The sequence below is a fragment of the Hydra vulgaris genome, chromosome 07, assembly GCF_038396675.1.
Source record: "Hydra vulgaris chromosome 07, alternate assembly HydraT2T_AEP".
In the NCBI taxonomy this organism is placed as follows: domain Eukaryota; kingdom Metazoa; phylum Cnidaria; class Hydrozoa; order Anthoathecata; family Hydridae; genus Hydra; species Hydra vulgaris.
The window spans coordinates 609,446-633,628 of NC_088926.1; the positions used below are offsets into that span (position 1 = coordinate 609,446).

A 24,183-nucleotide genomic window follows, 5' to 3' on the forward strand; every position below is an offset into this window, starting at 1 on the left:
TTTACATACTATAGTGATTTTACTAATGCTTTTATATACTGGATTTTTTTAATTATAAATTTTGTTACTACGTTCAACAACGTTTTAAAATACAATTGTATGTTTCTATGTTATTTGAAATGCAAAATTCATTTTTCCAAACATTTCTCACTAATAAATAAATAGTTAATTCAGTATCTTCTTTAGTTTTTATTTGATGAAACATAATTTAAGCGTTGATTAACAAAGTAGTAATGGATCTATTATTTTATCTTTTTTAAAAAGCACTGTACGCAGTTTGAATATTTTTGAAGATTAAAAACATATATGAAACAAATTAAATTTAAAAAAAAACGTTTTTAGATTTTCAATTATTAAAATTTAAAACATGTAGCTGTAAAATAATTTAAAAAAAAAGTAGATTGTTGTTGTTATGACATCACCTTTAATTTAAAATGTCTCTTTTATAGTTACAACGCAACTCTTAATTTAATCTCCTTATAAGCTCTGAAATCTCTGAAACTCTCTTTTACGGATCTAAGGCTAGAGTTTAGCAATAATAACCGAATTCTCTTGTAATTCTCAGAGAAGCTGATTTGATTAGTATCAGCCTCTCTGATCAGAGGCTGTATTGTATCAGAGTATTATCATTGCCACGTTGCTGAAAAAACATGTCTCTACTAGTGGTTCTTGAGTTCATTCCCAGTGGGTATATAAACGTTGGAATAGCGTTGTTGTTTAGGTTGTAACCACGTTGAATTAACGTTAGAAATGGAAAGGATGGATAACGTCATATTTATCCAACGTTATAACGTTAGATTTTCCAACGCAAATCAATATTGTACTTTTAACGCTAAAGCAACTTATTTTTTAATTAAAAGTTGTACTTGAACCTTGGTCATCTGCCACGTGGAACATCACGCTATCTGCTACGCTGCATATTCAAACTGAAAAAGGAAATATTTACTAACATATACTAAAATTAATAACAAAATGTACTTTTTTTTTGTGAAAAGTTAAATCCATTAGTTATAATTTAACATTTGATTACTTTTTAATTAATAAATATTAAAAATATTTGATACTTTGAGAGGAAATATATATATATATATATATTTTTTTAATCACATAAATATTTACCTTATCGAATAATAGACTGTTAAAAAAAAAGCGCGTTTTTTATGGAAAAGTCCGGCAGCTGCGAGGTCCAAAAGTTCCGTACTTTTAGGGAAAAACCCATCGCATGTAAACAGAAGTTTCCGTTAATAAACGAATATTTCCGTTCAAACACAATGGGTTTTCTCCGTTAAACATGGGGAGGTTTGGTCATCGCAGCTGGTAAAAACTAAGATATTTTTCCCGTTAAACAACAGAAAGGTTGCAGCAACTCACCTGCCGGAAAGTTTCCGTAGATAAAAGTAATGTTGCAGTTTATATTGTGTTCATATAAAAATTTTAAAAAATTATTTCCAGTAAATCTTTTATACGTAAAATCAATTGTATGTTTTTAAAAATATTATCTGAAATAAATTTTCTTTGAGTTACAAAAAAATTATTATACTTTCTGTGACTTACATTATATTTTAACAGCAAATACACAAATAAATAATAAAGTAGTTAAAAAATGAACACTTTCAAAAAAATATATAAACAATTTTGAATAAGTGTATACAAGTACATATTAATATAATTATACTATATATTCCTATATACATTTAGAATACAGACATACTTAAAAACTTATACTTAAGTAAAATATATTGGTTAAATAATAAATATAAATATAAGTCAATCCAAATAATAAATATAAATCAATCCAAATAATAAATATAAATCAATCAAAATACACAAAAAATACGGTCTTTACTTTTTGTTCCATTTCGAGTCAACTATAAAACAAACAAAAAATAAATAAAAAATAAAAAGTTTTTGGTTATGGAAAGATCTTAATAATTAAAGAAGTAATAAATTACAAAGACACTCATTTTATGCAATGAAAATATATTAATAATGCCATAAAGTTGTGATTTAACCAAGGCCAAGCAACAAACAACTCTGGATAATAAAAAACTCTTTTAAGCAAAAAATAAAGACCTGCCACAAATAATAACTTAAATTGAAGTACAATACAAAAAGAGGTATTAAAGTGCAATTTAACCAATCTCAGTTTGTTTATAATTGTAAATGTGATAACTGAATTTCCCGTATGTGCCATTTTTGGCACTCTATGCTGTTACTCCTAAAATCAAATTCCAATAACTAACTACTAAATTTACCTACAAAATAACTCAACAATTTGACAATAAAATCCAATTTTTTCTTTCTGTTCCATAATGAAAACTTAATTTATCAAAATATATTTTAGTTCATATAAAACCATTTCAAAAATCAAATTTAAAATATTAATATAAATCCATACTTATTTCTAAGCTTTAGCAAGCTAAAAAGAAAAAAATTATAAAACATAACTTTATTATAACAGGAAATCAATAATTTTTAATTGAAACAATTTTTACCTATCTGCTTCATTATCATCACTAAAAAAAAATTAATTCATAAAATACATTTTATCATTTTTAAAAATTTATAAATATATATATATATATATATATATATATATATATATTATATATATATATATATATATATATATATATATATATATATATATATATATATATATATATATATATATATATATAAGTATATTTAGTTTAAATTTTAATATAGGTATACATATGAATATAGATATCAAACATTATTAACACATAATCAAAATTAAAAAAATTAGTTTACCTTTAAGAGAACTCTCATCATTGCAATTGAATCTCGATAAGAAAACAAGTCTTTACTTCATATTTTTTTTAAAATATAATAAAATCAGCTTAAGTTAAGATGAAATATAGACATGTAAAATATAAAATCAGAATTAAGAAATACCATAAAAACAACCAAATCAGGGTACCTAACTTTATCTAAATATAATTTTCACAATTTTCATTAAATAAGTACAAAAGCAAAATGAAATGTGCACCTAATCATTCCATCATATATTGTCAGATAATAAACTCTCTTTATATTTATATATATATATATATATATATATATATATATATATATATATATATATATATCATTAGTAGTATATATATATATATATATATTATATATATATATATATATATATATATATATATATATATATATATATATATATATATATATATATATATATATACTACTACTAATGATAATAATTATTACTATAAAAAAAAGTTCTAATAAGAATACAGCAATAAAAATATTCACAAGAAGAAAAGTACAGAACACTCCAGCAAAGTAATTTTGAGTATGGAAAAAGCAAGGGGTAAAATTTTAAGTTTAAAGGTTATAAAAACAAAAATTCAAATTTGAGAAACAAAAAAAGCACTTATTCTTTTATTATTATCATTGTTGTTATTGCTATTATTATCATTATTATTATTAATTTTCTCTTATTCATTCTTGAATTATAGTTATTGAAGTATTTTCAAACCAGTAATGTTAATCGTTAAGCCATTTTGATAATAATTATTTGTTGTTATCATATACAACATTATGAGAAAATACCTAAAATAAATATACATGTAGTCTGTACGATCTTTAAGATATATATTATACATGCTTCATTAAAGATTGGAATTCCACAACGTAAAGAAACTTTTATTTATGGTATTCATTTTATAGAATAAAATGAAGAGGAACAATACAATTTAAAATTTATTATTTCTTATGCTCTTTTTAGTTAAAAAAGTCACAAATATACGATATATTGTTGTTTTAAAAAAATACGCTAGCAAAAATTACATAATAATGTGACAAGTTTGTATGCTAAAACTTTACTTTAGCTATCATAATTAAACCTTTTATAAAATTACTATTATAACGTTGTAACTCCGATAAAAAATATGCGTTAGTCTAACCAACATCATTACAACGTTGAAATTTCAATAAAAAATTACGTTAGTGTTGCTAAGGTTATTGCTGCATTGTTTCTCTGATGAAAAATAACGTTGGTGTAACCAATGTTATTACAATGTTGTAACTCTAATGAAAAACAACGTTAGTGTAAGCAACATTATTACAACCTCAGATTTAATTGGTCAATATTTTTCAACTTAAACCAACATATATCCAACGTTGATCGACGCCGTGTGCATATTGGGTTGTCAAACCTACAAAAGCCACCATTTTTTACATTTTTAGGTTGATTAATAAAACAAAGCATATGCTAGTTACCACTAATAATAATATAGCTTAGCTAGTTACCAATAGCAAAACAAATTGGATAGTTTTTGCTTGCATTTGCTGAATTTAAATCTTAAAATTGAACTTTAGCAAACAGAAGCAAATTACTATTTATGATTAAGTTTCAAAATCAAGGTTTTTCTCAAATTAAAACACGTAAAAACTTAAAAAAATTAAACCAAAAAACAGCCATAACTACTACTAAACTATTTCATTCCACTAAATAACCTAGCTCTAAAGCCAATGATTCTGCTTACTCTAAAGTGGAAACTTTTATCTGGCATAAAGATCTTAATAATAAATAAAATAAAGATTCTATTTTTCATAAGAAGATGTAGTAAGGCAAATACTATTGCTTTTGACATGTAAAATATTTTTCTCTCACATACAGGTTTTCTTAATAAACTTTCTTTTTTCCAGTGGGACAAAGACAGTTAATTAAGAAAACCTGTGTGTCAGACTTTATTAAGAATATTATATATATATATATATATATATATATATATATATATATATATATATATATATATATATATATATATATATATATATATATATACATATATATATATATATATATGTGTGTGTGTGTGTGTGTAAATATATAAATGTATATATATACATGTATATATATACATGTATATATATATATATACATATATATATATATATATATATATATATATATATATATATATATATATATACATGTATATATATATATATATATATATATATATATATATATACATATATATATATATATATATATATATATATATATATATATATATATATATATATATATATATGTGTGTGTGTGTGTGTGTGTGTGTGTAAATATATAAATGTATATATATACATGCATATATACACATGTATATATATATATATATATATACATATATATATATATATAATATATATATATATATATATATATATATATATATATATATATATATATACATGTATAATATATATATATATATATATATATATACATATATATATATATATATATATATATATATATATATATATATATATATAGTATTGTGCAAATTAGTTCGGACAGTGGTAAAATTGGATTAATTTTCACAATATGCCCAACTTTAAGCTATGATACTAAAGATTCTCTTGTTATTTCAGATAAATAAGTGTTTTACTGTAGTCTAGTGGTGTCTGGCAACTCTTTGCTGCCGGGAAGACATTCTAGCAAACGAATCAGTGGCTTTAGTGCTACTCCAGGCTTTGTGCAGAAAGGTTGTGACGGAGGTTGTGACGGATTATTCACCTTGTATTCACAATGGACATCACTCCCAAGAAACGTGCAAGCATTATAGCTCTTAAAGAACATGCTGGTTTGAGCATTAGACAGATTTCTAAGAAAATGAAGGTGGCCAAGTCAACCGTTGGTGACATCTTGAAAAGAAAAAAAGACACTGTTGAATCTTCAACACTGCAACAAGGAAGAAGTGGAAGAAATCGCAAGACAACACCTCGCGATGATACAGTTATCATTCAGAGAAAGTATAAAGAATCCTAAGAAAACAAGTGCAGACCTTCAGAGAGAATTGTCTACATCAGGTGTAAATATTTCTTCTTCAACTGTCCGACGAAGGCTCCTTGAAGTTGGCAGATTTGCCAGAAAACCTCTTAAGAAACAGTTATTGACATTGGTTATGAAGAGAAAACGACTTCAATGGGCACGTAGGTATTCTCAATGGACAGCAGACGACTGGAAAAAAGTAGTATTCTCCGACGATTCGCATTTTGAAGTCCATGGCTACAGGTCAAAGTTTGTGAGACGAAGCAAAGGTGAACCGCTTTGGTCAGGACATATTCAACAAGCACCCAAACATTCTCCTAAGAAGATGTTTTGGGGTAGTTTAGTGCTAAAGGCCTTGGACGACTCATTAACGTAGAGGGAATGATGAATAGTGATAATTACAAGGCTATTTTGGAGACTCATTTGCTTCCTAGTATGACAAGGGACTTTCCTGATAGAGATGGCATTTTTCAGCAGGATCACGCACCATACCATACTTCACGTAAAATGCGCACATTCTTTGAAGAAAGTGGACTGGAGATTTTAGACTGGCCTGGAAATTCTCCAGACATCAATCCCATTGAAAACTTATGGGCTATAATCAAACAAAGATTCCTGAAAGAAGACTGTTCGACAATTGCAAAGCTAATTAGTGCTGTAACTAGGACCTGGTATCATGATGAGCAAGTGACTAAAATGTGTTCAACTTTGGTCGAATCTATGCCAAATCGTGTTTCAAATGCTTGTAAAAGCAAAAGGAGGTCATAACTCCTACTAATTATATCATATTTTGTACCATTGGCATGTTTTTTTTTGAATAAAACTTCAATGTGGCAAATAATTGTGTTATTTCAACCACTGTCCGAACTAATTTGCACAATACTATATATATATATATATATATATATATATATATATATATATATATATATATATATATATATATATATATATATATATATATATATATATATATATATATATACATATATATATATATATATAAATATATATATATATATATATATATATATATATATATATATATATATATATATTTATATATATATATATATATATATATATTATATATATATATATTTATATACATATATATTTATATATATATATATACATATATATATATATATATATATATATATATATATATATATATATATATATATATATATATATACATATGTATATATATATATAAATATATATATATATATATATATATATATTTATATATATATATATATATATTTATATATATATATATTTATATACATATATATTTATATATATTATATATATATTTATATATATATATATATATATATATATATATATATATATAAATATATACATTTAATATTTATAACAAAACGTTTATAATTATATCTATTATATTATATAAGTATATATATTTATATAATAGTGTTTATCTTCTTCAATTATTTTTAAAGGTCTTAACATTTCATCAGTAAATAAATTTGCTTGGTCTGATAATACAATTTCACAGTTTTCTTATTGGAATCCTGGCGAACCAAACAACTGGCTATATACAAATGAGGCTTGTGTGGAAGCAGCAAAACATGGTTGGAATGACTGTCCTTGTGACGCAAAATTTGGATGTATTTGTAAATATAAAATAGGTAAAAATATTTTCATTCACCAATGTTTAACATATATATCTACTTTACATAACCTTTGTTAAACAGAGTACAAAGTAACAAGTAAGTTTTTTTCACTTAACAGAAGGAATTTGTAAAACTAAAGCTCCAATTAAGCATTTGAACATGGTTCGAGAATACTTTTCATTAAATAAAATTGTTAATATAAACCTTTTTTTCACATTTTAGTATTAACATGTGCATTATGTGTTATGCAACAAAAGCTCATTACCTAATCTGATAAATATTTTTGTGATCTGGAATAAGAAATCTCGACATTTTTCTAAGTATATACATATAAAATTCATTTAAAAGTCAAGATTGAACATTATTTTTATTACCACACACAGTTTTATCTACATTTTACTTTTCTCATATTGGTACATTTGTTACAAAACTCAAAATAAAATAAAAAAAAGTAATAAAGCTTAAAAGAAGTTTGCTGCAGTGCACATAATAATCTGACGAAGAACTTTAATATTGAGAAAAGTAGGTCCAAGATTTTTAGATTAAGTTATTTTGAGCCAATTAGGAACAGTTAGTTTTTTCAATAACTTCTCCTATTCGATTTCTGGTATAATAAAGTTGTAAAAATAAAAGCATTTATTTGCAAAAAATAAGTCAAAATCCAGGTAGCATTTGATAACTTTAATAACAGCATGCAATATGATAGTTTTGAATGGGCGTGGACAACTTATTAAAACTAGCGGAGTGGGGCTTATAAAGAGTAGAGACACAATCAATAAATAATTTTAACATACTATAGTAAAACCTATACTATATGTACGTAGCAGTAAAGTGCTTTTTTAGGGAGTCTTTGATCTTTTTTTTTAAAAATCAAATATCTTGTATTCGTTGCTGCTTTGCTCACATTAAAGTCCTTTTCTGATGAAAAGTAATAAACTTTAAAATATAGAGATTAAAACCTTTATTTGGGAGATCTGTGAATCATTTTATCCATGTACTTAAATAAATAACATAACTTAAGAAGTCTTCAGTATACTCTAAAGGTAACTTACACTGCTGGTAGTAAGTTATCCTTTAACTTATTTCTTAGAGTCTCCTGCGCTAAGTTTTCTATTTAAAATTTTTTTATTAAAACATGAAGTAAAATTTGGTCCTAAAAAGTCATATTTTTAAATGTAGAAGTAAAAAAAGAAATTAAAAAATAGTAAATAAACTCTTGCTTTGAAAAACAAGTTCAAGATTTGTTGTTAAAACAGTCAAAAGTTTAGTCAAATTTTCTGTTCTTCGAAAAAACCGCAAAAGTCATTAGCTATAAATATTATGTTAAGTTGTTTGCGTGTATATTTAACAGAAAACACCAACTCGTATTTGGCTGCATTTGGCCGTATTTGGCTGATAGTGCTTCATAACCAAATTTTGCTTCATCGGATTGCATTAATTACTCTCTTTCTTGTAGGGTTTGTGGCTGGTATTAGAAAGATACGTTTAATCAATTTTCTAAATAATAAAAATGATTCCGTTTTATCTCCATTCACTTTCCAAAAAACGCATTAAAGTAAAAAAAAATTTGATTCTTAGCATTAAAATAATTGAAATAAATGTAATTTTATGTGTAATCCATTGCTGCCTAAAGTAACAATATAAGTAATGAGATTTCTGGCAAATTTGTTTTTATTTTACCTTTTAAAACTTTGAACTTTTTGTAGAGTGTCAAAGGGTTGTGTATTGGTTGCATAGAAAATATTGTAATTCTTTTTTGATTAAATTTTTAAAATAAGGAGATAATTTGTTTTTAGTCTCAAGGTTTTGATGTTTAATTCTAATCAGAATTGTGCAACATTATTACTAGCACTTATTGCAACATTAATTGTAACAATTACTGCAATATTATTAATATCAGTTATTGCAACATTAATAATAACAGTTATTGCAACAGTATTAATACAAGTTATTGCAACATTATTAATAACAATTATTAACAGAAACAATTTATGTAAAACCAGTTGTAATATTTTTGAAATGAAATACGTTTTCAACACGAGTTTTAAGTTTCAAAATTAACAAGTAAAATAGTTGAATCACATTTTTTCTCAAGATAAAAGGTTCCTCTTCCGTCATTGCAAAAATATTTGTTTGCAACACTCGATTCATTAATATTTCTAAAAATAAAACATTTTTGTCGTAACTTACTTTTAAAGAAGTATATCTCAGTTGAAGTATGCAAATCTACTTCTATTTATAAAAAAAAAAAGACTTTTATATCTAAAAAAAAAAAGACTTCTATTTTAATAAAAAAAAAGATACTTCTAAAAAATTTTTCGGGATCACAATTCTTTTTCCATATCTTCTTCGTTTCAGGAGTACTGGTTCGATCTAATCTCATACTTTAAAGGGTGAGGGTCAATGAAATGAGTCTGGTGCTTAGTTTCAATTTCCTTGACTATAATATATATACCTGAGAGCATTGATAATAACTTTTTTCTGTTTAAAGAAACAAGTTATCGTTTTTGTATATACATATTAATTTTAAAGTTATAATTTTTGTTATATACATTTGCATCTCTTTTCCAGCAGCTTTAAAATATAGTATGATGTGTAACACTTTATTCTGCTGCTTTTCGTTTGCTCATACTATTTTTTAGTTCAGATATGACATTCTAAAAGCTGTCTTATCCTAAAAAAATCAAGAAAATTGGTTTTTCTAAAACTACATAATCTTAAAGGTAAACATTCCAAATATATATATATAAATCATTATAGCAGATGATTTTAAAAGTGCTTTAAAATAGCAAATTTTGTAATGAGGTTAAAATTTTTTTTCACCAACGACTACCTCCATTAGAAGTTAGAAGTTAGGTGTTTTTTAGTGCTGCACCAAAAAAAAAAAAAATTTTTATGATTTAATTCTAAAAATTGCAACTCTCCTCCTTCCTTACTAGAGTCTGGATCCACCAAAATAAAAATTGCACTCCACCCGTACCTACCAGGATGATCATCCTAATCAAAAACACCTGAAAATTGCTTCGGTTCGAATTTTCCCCTGGCTACAATGCCATAATAATTCCAGGAATGTTATTATATGATGATACAAAAAGAGAGGTAGAAAAAAGTCAACCTAATTTAGAAAAAATTTGTGGTCTATGAACTTACCCCTTCTAATGAACATAAGAAAATATAATGTCATTTCAAGTAAAATCTATAGCATACACAAAATACTTGCTTGTGAAAATGAAAAATGCAAAAAATAAATTTTGATATCTTAGCATTAAATGCAAAAAATTGATTTTGATTTTAGTGCAGTAGCTGATGTTGTTATTTTATGTAATGAAACTTGGCAATAAATGGGCTCATTCCTCATATAACGGTGTTGTCACTGTTATTGACATCAAGGAATGCGACTCAAGGAAATGTATTGAATGTCGCGTTCTTTCAAAAATATGCAATGCATAATATCAAGGTAATCAAGAAAATATAGCAATAAAGAGCCTTATTAAATATTTCAAAACCCATATCTATTTTATTAATGTCAAGGATTTCTGGTGTATTTATGAAAGTTCCTATTAAATCTATGGACGAAAGATTACATTTAAAGGTTAAATTGCAAATGCGGATTTCTTCTCTCTGCTCAGGTTTTTTTGTTGAAAATTTAGAATGCCTTTCTACAAATTTTAGTTTTTAGGTTTGATATTTGCAATTTTCAGATTTTATTTATTGAAGTCTATCACCAACTAGTTTTTGCACAAAGGAAAGATTACATTTAAAAGTTACATTGCAAATGCGGATTTCTACTCTCTGCTCAGGTTTTTTTGTTGAAAATTTAGAATGCCTTTCTACAAATTTTAGTTTTTAGGTTTGATTTTTGCAATTTTCAGATTTTATTTATTGAAGTCTATCACCAACTAGTTTTTGGACAAAAACATGAGTAAAAATGAGTTGCAAATAGACTGCGAAAATTGAAATTGGTCGACGAGACCGAACTTGCAGATGCTAAAACATTAGGAGGTAAAAGTCGACTAACTGATTTGTTAACTAAATAAATTCAAAGGTTTTATGATATTGTAATTTATAAAGGTACTGGTTTAAAAGTTTATTAAATGAAGAAAAGAATAGAAGCGGATTTGTTTCACTGCTAAAATGCTTTGTGTTTAGAAACGTGGCACTATTTCTGTCCTCATATTAATGACTTTTAGTGCAAATATCAGTTTGATAAAACAAATACCACAAAAACTTGGAAAGAAAAACCTGGAATACAAATTATCATTTGGTATAAATGTAAACCCATTTTCCTTGATTTAATTTCTTAGCAGATGTTTTCAAGGCGAAGCTCAATACTCAAATAAGTATATTAATGTTATTATTTTGAGGCGTTGTCATAAATAGGTTTTCCTTCCACCCCACTTTACAAATAAAAGTTGCTTCAGCCGGAATTTGATTTAGTGACTGTATTTTTGGTACATTTGACATATTTAATAGTTTAAGGGTTACACAGATTCATTTGCTATAAGTACTGTGCCAAAATAGACAAAGAAAGAATAAAGATGATTGAAAAGAGGCCCATGACTCATTAAAACAACGAAAAAGACTGATTCGCGTAAAAAATCAGTAAATGAAGCAGGGGTGTTTTAGATTTTTTATTATTTTTATACTAAATTTTAGGGTTCGGAAAATGTGTCTGCGCAGATCTGCGCAGACAAAATATGCGCATATCTGCGCAGACGTCGGCGCCGTCTGCGCAGACACTTTAACGGAAACGAAAAATTTATATTATCTGAATCAAATGTCTGAAATTATTTTTGCATAATTATCTACTTTTTACGAGTTTTTCATTACTTATATGTTTCTTTTGGTTCGAGCAACATATAATAAATCGATATAAACTTTTGTAAGTGTTTCTTACTGCAATTTAAAGCGATTTAGAATCAAGAAATCGTGTATTTTCGTCATTCAAAAAATTTAAAATGAAACACATCAAAATTTCGAAATATTTCACAAATCTTGATCGAGAGAAGCGTTCTGAACCCTACTAAATTTATGTCAACGTGGTTAATTTGAACAAAATATCAAAGCCTTTATTATTAATTAAATAATAATATTTCATTTTTCTTTTTTACGTATTTTTGATAATGTTCTAGATATACTAATCGCGATAAGTTTGTGACCTTTAAATATATTTTTTTAAACTTTTTTTTTCAATAATCTTAATTGGTTTGTTTCTTTTTTGTACACTGCGATAAACTTGTAACTAACTTTTTTAAAACGAAAATTAAAAAAAAAAGTTTCTTTTCAAGGCAAAGAAACTTTTTTTTTAAATTTAATATATATATATATATATATATATATATATATATATATATATATATATATATATATATATATATATATATATATATATATATATATATATATATATATATATATATATATATATATATATATATATATATATATAAGTTCGTTAAAAAAATGCGTTTTATTACATATCTTTACGATGATTGATAGCAAGTTTTTACTTTTTTGACACTATTTATTAAGAAACTTTAACCTATAAATACAACATTTAGACGTTAGTAATGATAATTGCAGTTATGGTGGGTTAAAAAATGGAAGTCACTGTTATCTTTTCTATAGCGACAGTGTAAAAAACTGGTATGGCTCTCTCTTATTATGTCGTCAATATGGAGATTTGTTAAGTGTTACAGATCAAGTAGAAAACTCATTTATTGTTGAGCAACTTCAGTCAATTTATTTTATAAATTTGGCCAAAAATGTTACTGATATCATGCACTACTGGATAGGTAACAATTTTTATTTTCGTTTTTATTGTTTTATCACTTTATGCCATAAGGACGGCCAGATTCACTTTCTCCCACCTTTAACTTTTTTCATATTAAGACGAATGCAGCTAAAATATTTTGTTTATTAAAGAAATCTAAAGTAGATCAAAAGCTCACCAGAATTTATTTTTTTATAACCCTGTTTACCTCCTTAAAGTGATAAGCTACCCCACATGATTATAATAATCCATAAAAAACAGCTTTTAAATCAATATATTTCATTTTTCTCCCTAAAGTTATAGTTATACTTTCTACATTTTTAAACTAGTATTTAAACTTTTAACAGGTCAAAGACCTTTATAGTAATAATAAGAATGAAAATGCAATAAATGTAACAAGAAACATTTACACAACAACTTATATATGATAATATTTACATCTTATCAACGAAACTGTGGCAAAAGTAGATTTCAATTTTTTGGGCTCTTCACTCAGTTTAGCATATTGATCCTAGAGAGCAACAATTAAATTTCGCAAATAGGAAAATATGGAAAGCAACTATTTGTTCTTTCCATTTAACACTTGCATTTAAATGAATTGACATTTTGAACTCTTCAACAAGTGAAGAAAGTCTGTTGTCTAATTCTTGTCTGATTGTACACTCGTTAATTGTCCCAAGTTTTTGAGAGAGTGAACGATAGATATAAAATTTATTTGATAAATAGTTACTTTTTCCAAAGGTTTTGTCGAAGTGTTTCCATCAAAGTCTAAACCGTGATTACCTCGAAGTTAGATATAATATTCTTTAAACAATTTTGTAAACGGAGGGCAAAGATTGATAGTCTACCAAATGTTCTTGGAGTTTTAAAGGTCTATTTACTTTCAGACCAAAACCAGGCATATTTTCCGGGATAAGAAGATAAATCTGAGACGCTGTAACAACATTTTAAATCAAATGCAAGGTGATATGTAACATCATCTATATTTAATCTACTCATGATTCTCTGCAGACTTTGATTGTGTTCAAAAAAAATTTCAACAAGCAAAATTAAAATACTTTAATATTTCGCTGTCAATTAGTCTCATTATTTTTATTGGTCTTGTCTAAACCGTAAAAACTGCTTTAAAAAGTTCTTGACCTCAATCAATTAATACAAATACCATACTTAAGTGAGAATCCAAACCTTGTTCCGTAAAAATAATAAGAATAAGTTTAGAAGTATCTTTTTCTGTTACAGTTTCAAATTTTCAAATAAAATTATCTTGATCTGTTTTATGTTTAGACTCAATTTATGTGGTAATATTATCATCATAAGTATATTGTTCTAAAGAACAGTATACGGTTATAAATTCGTAATGTGACTTGACATTAATTATTATGTTTGAAAAATTAAAAATATTTATTATCATTTGTTTTTGTTAACTCCATCACAAAAATATGTTCACCACTGTTTAAAATGAAATTTATTGCCTAACAGTGAAATAAGAATCTTGAATAACAAAGTTCTTAAGTTAATATACAATTAATAACCTTTAAAAAATGTTTTTTATTAAAGTTATGCACGATATTTTATTTACAATTAGAATAAATTAAATCAAAGCATACAATTAACTCTTCTTGTTACTTAGTCCAAGTTTACTCTTTTATTTTAATAATATATTTTTTGTTTTTGTAAACTATTTTTAACATTTACCTTACTTACTACACAAACTGACTGTTTTAAATCAGGCACATTTACCATTCCGTGTCTTTCTCTTTAAGAATGTTTCCTTATCATTACATAATTGTATAAAAAAAAAAGACCAAAATTAGTTTGTAGAACTATATTTAGTCTTTCATAATTTTTAAAAACTTTATAATTAATTCTTCAGTCTGAATTCAGATTTGTTTTTTAGTTGAAATACATTGATGCAAGCTAAATATGCTTGAAAACAAAGACAAACAAACAAAAATACTAGAAGTGAGGAGAATTTGAATCCGACGGTCTTATGAATCACATTACTAATCATTATATTACAAATATTTAGTTACTGAACCTAGATATTTATATATATAGGTCTCAACAGTTACCCGATGATTAGAAATTTTTCATGGTCTGATAATACAACTTCAAACTTTACTAATTGGATTTCTGGCGAACCGAATAATGAAAATGATAAAAACGAGGCTTGCGCGGCAGCAAAATACAATGGTTGGATTGACTATATTTGTCAAGCTACACTAGGTTTTATTTGCAAAGCTAAAGTTGGTAAGTTATATTGACATTTGTAAATAAAACAACAAATATGTTTTACTTAACGAATCATGCCTTGCAATAAAGCGTCGGGAGAAGTACGTTTTACGTACAAAAAGAGCGACTTTAAGTAGGACGTTAATTTAAATAAATTTTTGTTCAATAATATTTTAATGAATCAATAAAGATTTTAAGATGATATTTAAATGAAGTAGTTAAATTATTTGAGAAAATAAGCTTATGATAAAAAAGCATTCAAAATTCTGTAAAAAAATCATTTAAATTGATTTTTTTACAAGACATTGACTTTTTGTTTCTCTTTTTATATTTAAAAGATAAATATCCTTATTTTATGAAAAAGCAGTTAAATGTATTTTTTTTCTGGCTTATCCGTACTAATTTAAGACAAATCTGGAAAACTACGTAAGTCCAGATAATTTTATTCTAAAAGTATAAAGCGCCGATATTTATTAAAACTTTACAAACAATATAATAAAAACGATTTAATCGATTTAATAATAAACGATACTATAAACGATAACAATAAACGATTTAATAAAAAACGATTTAAACGATTTAATAAAAAACGATAACATTAAATGTAATAAAAATTTTGCTATCATCTGATTCTTCTCTCAATGGTTTCTAACAAAGTATTTCAACATTCTTAAAGACAATTTTAATAACTTGTGGCTTTGATAATAGACGTTTTTTAAAAATTCAATGCAGAACAGCTTATCAGTATGTTTTTTCATTTTAGTTAGAATTAGGTCTTCATAGACACTAGGTAATTACTAGCTAAAATTAATTAAATTACTTCTAAAAATTATTTTTATAAACAATATTACGTCTGATTTTTTTTCTGATGACAAAAAATGTGTTCTACATATTTTGTATTGACGTATTTTGACATAATTTTATGTCTGAACTATTTTCTGCTAACGTAATAAGTCTCACATACTTTCTCTCTAAGTATTTCGACATAATTTTATGTCTGAATTATTTGTCTGCTGACAAAAAATGTGTAAGGCATATTTTCTATTGACACATTTTAATTTAATATTGTCTGAATTATTTTCTGCTTTCATGAAATATATAATACATGTTTTCTATCGACGTATTTTAGAATAATTTTATATCTAAGTTATTTTCTGTTGATATATAAGGTCATAGTTTCATGTCATACATGTTTTCTGTTTCATATTCTTGAAGAAAAAATCAATCTAACAAATTTATTACGCATGTCAGCCTAATTTAACGAGTAAAATGAAACAGCTTAACACACTTGCTGCTTTTTTGCAATCACTTATGCTTCATAACAATTTTATTTTAAACCCTACAAACAAACATCAGTTGTTTCATAAAGCTCTTTTTCTGCTCTTTTCAACGATGTATCATTGAATAGTTTTAGAGCTGCCGTAGTGGCGATTTCCCTTATTACTTAATTTTTACTACTAAAAGTGAATTTCATAAGTATGATTAATTTCAGAATCATTCTTTTGATTGTTAATAACAAAAAAAAAATTCAGTTTTTATTTCATTTTCAGTTGTTTTTAGTTTATAGTTGATCCTCAAACGTTTCCGTAATGAAAAATGAAATCTCAAAAGATTTTATGGCAAATTAAATACCGCGTAAAAAACAATAGTTTAAATAAAAAAAAAGCGAAATGCTGAGTTTTTTGACAAATTTTATTTTATTAATTAAATCCAGATTAGTTTTTTATCATCATTTTAGAGTTTAAAAAAATATTTGAAATGAGAGTACGTATATGGCTATAGACCTAAGCAAATCCAGAGAAATCACGTTCCACATTTTCACTGGAGATCGCCGCACCGTAAATTACTTGCGAGATATCATAAACCCGATTTCATTTTGTTTTCTGATTTTTTTCCAGTAAGCAAAAGTGTTCAATTTAACGTCTTTGTTTACTTTAAAAATAGTTGACGAATATCTTCATCTGATTCTAAGGATGCTTTAACAACACATATTCTTGTTCTTCCTCCAGTATATTCAATGAAACGTCGCACTTTTTTAGCCTCAACATCTTCTCATTTCATCAAAATATCTCTTTAGAAGTATTTGATGAGTTTGTTAACTCTGGCTACTATAAGCCTGAAAACAAAACAAAATTTGATTTCAAGGAAATATATGAAATGGATACAAGTACTGGTAAAAAACCATCATCCTTGTCTGTCTTGGTTAATGACTTTTCTTACCTGATTTTTGACATAATTAGGCTGGAAAAGTAACAAATTAAAAGACTAGCTTTTATTTCCACCAAATACATTAAATTAATTTAGTTCCAAGTTCCATGACGTACTCAAACATGCTTTAAAAAGTTTTCAAAAGTATGCTAAAACTTTGATTTTTGTAAATGACCATTGGAACGGTCTATAGGTATGATGCGACATAGAACAGTGGAAATAAGAAAAAATCCGTAAAAAATAGAATATAGGCAAAGGTTGTTGTAAAGATCCAAAATCATTTCAAGAATTATCAAAAAAAATGCCCTGTAATTTAGATTAAGGTAAACTTCTTATTTGGGCATAAAACAGGGCACATACCCAGTAAACACAGATTAGTTCAGAATATTTAGGTCAATATTAAGTCGAAATTGGTCGAAAAATGGATAAAACGTTTAGCAATCTTTTACTGACTAAAAATTGACGCTTGATTTCAAATGTATATTTGAAACTTTTTTATATATACGTTTACTAAACGTCGATCTGACGTTTAAAATATCGACTTACATTAATCAATATTGTAAACCTTAAATCGACCTTAACTAAACGTAAACATTTATGGATTTAAAATCTACACTTTAAATCTTTTAATATATACGTTTAATAAACGCCTATCGAACGCTTGCAAAATTGAATAATACAAGTCGTTATTTTAAACATTTGATTGACGTTTAATAAACGTTTATTATATTATAGTATAGTAATATAGCCATTGGTCAGAAGACTCACATAACAGTTTAAGTCACGCGGTTAAAATAGGCATAATTAAAGCGAAGTAAAAAACCTATAAAAACTTTTTTTATTGGCTAAGTAATTAAATTAGACTTAAATGCGTTTTAAAGATTAGCTTCCTTACAACAACTGAAAGCAAAACGACTGATAAATAGATAATAAACGAGTGTCGGATGCGCTATTTTAATTCATGGAAGTTAAATAGCTCTTATCGCGAAAATCTACCTTCCTAAATCCCAACAAATCAATGGACTCAAATATTTTAGAAATTATTGATGGCGACATTGACACAGTTAAAAAATATGAGTTGCTGGTCTCTCGTTATGAAAGTCCTGCTGCAAGAACTTTTTTTGTAAGTTTTATAAACAGTTTAAATTCATTTTGTAAACGCTAGTATGATTGTGTAACCGTAGGTATTCATCTTTGCAATAATCAAAAGGTTTAATAAGTATATTTTTATTCTTTTATTTTAGATGCATTTTAGCTTAATTTAGTTACATCTGCTAAAGAAAATTGGCGAAACAGAGCAGGTAAAAACCATTGCATATTTTATGTCGTGACGTTACTAATCTTTTAAAGTCAAATGATGGATGGTACAGAAAATTTCGGAAACTTCCATTCATATATTCTCTATATATAAATTTGTTCTGTGTAATTCCAAATTTAATTTATGAGTTTACATTTAAAATGCAAACTATTCTACCCAAGCTTTTTGCGGTTACAAATCTGGTTACGAAATCAGACGATCAGGATACGAATATAGAAGACGATGTTGCACAAACAGATGAATGATGAACAAGTGGTAGACGGTGTTCTAGAAAGATTTTTAATAATGCATAAACCATAGAAAACAGCGATCCAAAATATTTGTTTATGATTTTATTAGTTTTATAATTTTTTTTTTTAATTTTTACTGCAAAAAGCTTGATCATTTAATTTTTTTCAATTATGGAAACATAAAAAAGTATAGTGCACAAACATTTTTTCTCTAACTCTCGGCTATATTAATAAGTTTTATATATGTTTATAACTTTGTAAATAGTTTTATAAAATAAAAGTATAGTATAAGTAGTATAGTATAAAAGTTTATAAACATATTAGAATAGTAAAAAAAAAATTTTAAAATTATAAAAAATAAGTCCTGTTATAACTATATCTTATTTATAAATAACAAGACCAACATAGCTCCTTTTACTTATATAAAGTTAAAAAGTTATATCGAATTCTTAATTTATTTTAGTTTTAAAACTTTAATAAATTGAAATTATGTTAACTAAATCAAAGAAACTATTAGACAAGATCTAAAAGTTGAATCTAAAGCTTTATATACGTATAATAATTCTACAATAGACGTCTAAAATACGTTTGAATATAGACGTTTTATGGACGTTTTTTCTAAACGTTAATCTGGATTTTATTCTAAACAGATAATCGACCAAATCTGAACGTTTTGTCAAAACGTTGTTTTGACGTTTAATAGACGTTTGCGTGTTTACTGGGTAGGGAAAAAATTGGTTTTGTCAAAAACAACTTTTTAATATACATCATCGGAAAGGTAATTAAATTCTCTATAAAAATTATATAAGCAACATTATTTTAAAAAAAAATTACTTTTGAATTAACTTGGGGAAAAGTCTGTATCTTTATATAGCGAATTTATACAAATTGATAAAACTTGATTGCATTGCAATAAAGTATTCTAGTGTGTTTATCGAAAAGTAATTTGTAAATTTAAATATAGCTGAAATTGTTTGTATACCATCATTTTTATTATAAATTTTCACTTAAATATGCTGCAAGAATGGAGAATGTATGCATGAGATGCGTATTATATGTCAAGATAATGTTTTAGGAGATTCCTTGGTAACTGTGCGAACTAACAAACTCACATCTTTAGTGAACAATAAGTAAAGATAAAGAATTAAATGACTTGCACTGGTTAACTTGTATTTAAACTTATTTCTAAAAAATATTTAGTATTACATTAAATTGAAATACTATTAATTTTTATTTATTTAAACAATTTTTTTTAAAGCTGATGTTATAATATTATAACATCAGCTTTAATAAAAATTGAAAATGCTATTTAGCATTTTTAACTAAAAAATAAAACCATGGCATATTTACAATTCTATATATAGAATTATATATACGATGGTAATAGATTAACTAATAAATTATTAAAATAAAAATCAAAACCAAAATGAGGTTTTTGAATATGTATTTTGAAAAAGTTTTTTTCAGTAACCTCAAGGCACTGAATATTAAACGCATCGGAAATGTATTAGTTAATCATAAATCATAGTTGTAAAAAAATTTGTTGCCATACAATTATCTCACTATATCATCAAACAATGCGTGTTGCGATTACGGTTACAATCATCAAATGATGCATATTTCAATTAGAAGTACGATTATTTTCTATGTAACAAGAAAGCTGAAATAAAAGACTCTACTGTTGCTTAAGTCAATACATTACCGTTTGAAAGATCATTTAATAAGTTGACGTCTCCAACGGAATGATATATGAGGAGAAGAAATTTAATGAAGATTGGAGGGCTGCAACAACTTTGTAGAAGAAAAAGAAGTATACCAAATAAATTGTGGAATGACTGTTCTTATTTTAAAAAAAGTCAAGTGAAAACAAAAGAGGTAGAATGATTATATAAGGGGCTGGAAGAAGAAGCCAATGGAGAACCTTATACATTATCGAAAGTTCATCATAAAATGTCAGAGTTAAGTGGTTGCAAACTCTGCCACATATTCACGTCTTTAAATATAAAAATTTTAAAGAATGTTAAAAGGAACATTTATATTTTAGAGAACGTCCCGGTAAATTAAACGTTATTTGCTTTAAGGGATCGCTTCACTTTTCCTCAACGAATTAAAAACATCAGTCATTTAATAAGCCCATTTAGATTGCTTTGACCGCAGCAAAAACTATAAAAAGCAATATAAAAGAACTATTTTGCTAAGAAAAATGAGAACTCTTTACTAAATAAGTTGGAAATGTTAAGTACGGAAAAGAACTAGAGCTTTCTTTTATTTATAGGTCAAACCATATCTTCAGATCTAAAAGTAGTTACAGTTGGGCAACATTTTGCACAAGTATGTAGACCAAAATCAAAAATTGCTTCTATATCTTTTTAGATAAGAGTTGAAATAGAGAAAACGTTAGCTTCAAAATGGTTTATTGATTATCTATCGATGTTTCGTTTTTCTATTTGATCAGACTAGGTATTACTATTCAAGCAATCTGCAATGGAAAACAAAACTGGTTATGCAAACAACTTTCCTAATAAAGTATCTTTAGGTAATATGTTTCCAGTAATGTTGATCAGAATATAAAGACTCTTATCGGAAAATGTGCCTTTCACGGCATTGGGTTAATTTCAATTTTAGATTTATTTGTAGCATGAAAAAGCAACAAAAACATTTTTTCTAATTATGGATCCGAACCTAACGAGTGAAACATGTATATATTCTACGCTTCTCTTTTTAACAAACTTATCAAGGAAAAATGGAGTTCATACATTGTCTTTAACTTATATTTATCCATGATGATTGAAAGCAACTGGTATCGTCAAAGATCAAGATTTAAATTTAGTTTGCAGACTTGGTGTATTTCATTTGCTTATGAGTTTTTTTGTTGTATTGGAAGATTCATGGCAGGTTTTCGGAATGATGACCTCTTTTTAGAAATTTATGATGCGAATAGTGTAGCTCATATTATCTTAGGAGAAGCGGCATCTAGAGCCCTTAGAGCACACTTTTTAAATCACGGTGCATTGTACAAAGTGCTATAGTATAGTTGTTGTTTATGAAATAAACTATTTTGAATTTGAAAATAACTACCAAAAAGCTTATTTTAAGTCTATTGATAACAACGAACTTATTATGTTCCTTGAATGTGAAAACTACAAGTTTCTGGAAAATTCCATCAATGAATATATAGAAATAAAAAAGAAAAATCAAGGCTATTTCAATGGTGGGTTCAGTATGTTGAATAAATTAGTATAGTTAAAAAATATAATCATGAAGAAAGAACTTTTAACTGGCTAATGCATATTCACTCTATACAAAAAATGCTGAATCTTTTTGCAGCAACTGGACATAAAAATTATGCAAATGATTTTAGAAATTTTTTTATAGATGGAATTTGTGCTTTAAGAAGATCCAATAAATTCTGGGCTGGATTATGAACATATCTAACTATAGAACATACTTTGATGTGAAGTATAAAAATTAAAGGTGGTTTAACAATCGGGAGAAGGTTTAAGGATAGTGTTAGAAATCTTTAGTTTTCAAGTTTACCTTTCGTGCTGCAGTGCACGATGCAATAACTAAAATGTCTGGAGCATCTATTGAAACAACAAAAAGAGCAGCATATTTCCATGGATTACGTGAGTATTTGCAAATAACTAACTGAGTGCTTCTTGACAATAACTTAAATATAAAACTAAAAGAAAAAGGCATAAAAAATTAAAATGTGATGCTTCATCCAGACACAACTAAAGAAAAAATTGCGCCTTAAAATCTAATATTAGTTATACATTGTAAATGTGAAAGTTTTTCAAAAAATTAATGTGAAACGAATCTCTGTACATTTGGGAAACGTGTGGTTAATGGCTTCTAATGGTGGTTGACATGGAGAGAGTGCATTAATGAAAACGTACAAAAAAACTTTTTTAAATAAATGCTGCATGTAGTATTGCATTTCTATGGTGAACATGATTTTTTTAATAAAAATTGTGATGTTTTTACTTTGTTGAGTAACAACTCGGCTGAAGTTGTTAATAAAAATTTAGATAGCATGATATTCGATGATTTAATTTAATTTAAAATGTCTCAATCATTCTATTTGTTAAACTTAATTAAAATGTTCTGCATAGCGCTGAACTGCATACATCATTATATTTTAATGCCTAGACTCAAAGTAGCTTATAATACAAGTAATACAATAGGGATGATTATTTAAATGAACTTTAAAAGAATTTAATTTTTAAAATACGTTTCCAATAAAGTTATTAATTAACATTTTATAATCTTTTCAACAATGTATCGGAGGTGTATTTTTATTGAACTTGAAGTACCGCCCTATGTGTTTCGTATTATGCTAAAATACAGACTTTGTCGTGACCATACAACGGGGCTTTTTTTTTGGTAGCTCTAGACATATTTCTAGATACAAGTACCAAAATTGAGCTTTATTATATTTTTTTTGGGTTAAAGTCTTTTTTTTTACCTAATTTCACTGCGCTTACAGTATATTCATTGATATTATGATAAAATTCAAAGTCACAACCAGTTGCGTATAGTAAACATAGTTTGATTTGTATTAGGATCATCAAAACAAAAGTCTAGCACAATTCCAAAAAAGTAAATTTAATGTTAAGCTTGGTGCGATAAATTAGATAACCAATTAGATAACTGACATTGCAGAGGTCGCATCCAATAACTTTTTAATCTTTCTGGAAGAAGTTCATATATACATCATTTATGTATGGCCATCTTTGTAATAATATCATAAAATTTATAAATGTATACTTTACTTTGCAAACATTTGCAAATGTATACTTTATAAATGTATACTTTACTTTGCAAAAAATTTGCAAACATTTGTAAAAGTTGGTAGAGAAACATGAAGTTTAAGAAAAAAGTCTAGTTGCGCATGAGCTTGCGTTGTTTGCAGCTATATAAATATGTTTTTGTAACTTTTTTTAAAGGTCTCACAA

At 26.0% G+C, this 24,183-nt stretch overlaps 1 protein-coding gene and 1 long non-coding RNA gene across 3 annotated transcripts in view; both read left to right on the forward strand.

Moving 5' to 3' along the window:
• LOC124806705 (uncharacterized) overlaps nt 1-24,183 on the forward strand; it is a 92,707-nt gene that overhangs the window by 22,432 nt on the left and 46,092 nt on the right. For both annotated transcript variants that reach the window (XM_065800742.1, XM_065800741.1), the window contains exons 6-8: nt 7,291-7,479; nt 13,026-13,259; nt 15,296-15,487. In XM_065800742.1, coding sequence (XP_065656814.1) covers nt 7,291-7,479; nt 13,026-13,259; nt 15,296-15,487 — 615 coding nt within the window. The remainder of the gene's footprint in view (nt 1-7,290; nt 7,480-13,025; nt 13,260-15,295; nt 15,488-24,183) is intronic.
• On the forward strand, nt 18,695-19,295 carry LOC136082219 (uncharacterized). Its single transcript, XR_010639483.1, has 3 exons — nt 18,695-18,800; nt 18,922-18,978; nt 19,157-19,295. It is a non-coding gene; the product is annotated as an uncharacterized LOC136082219 (long non-coding RNA).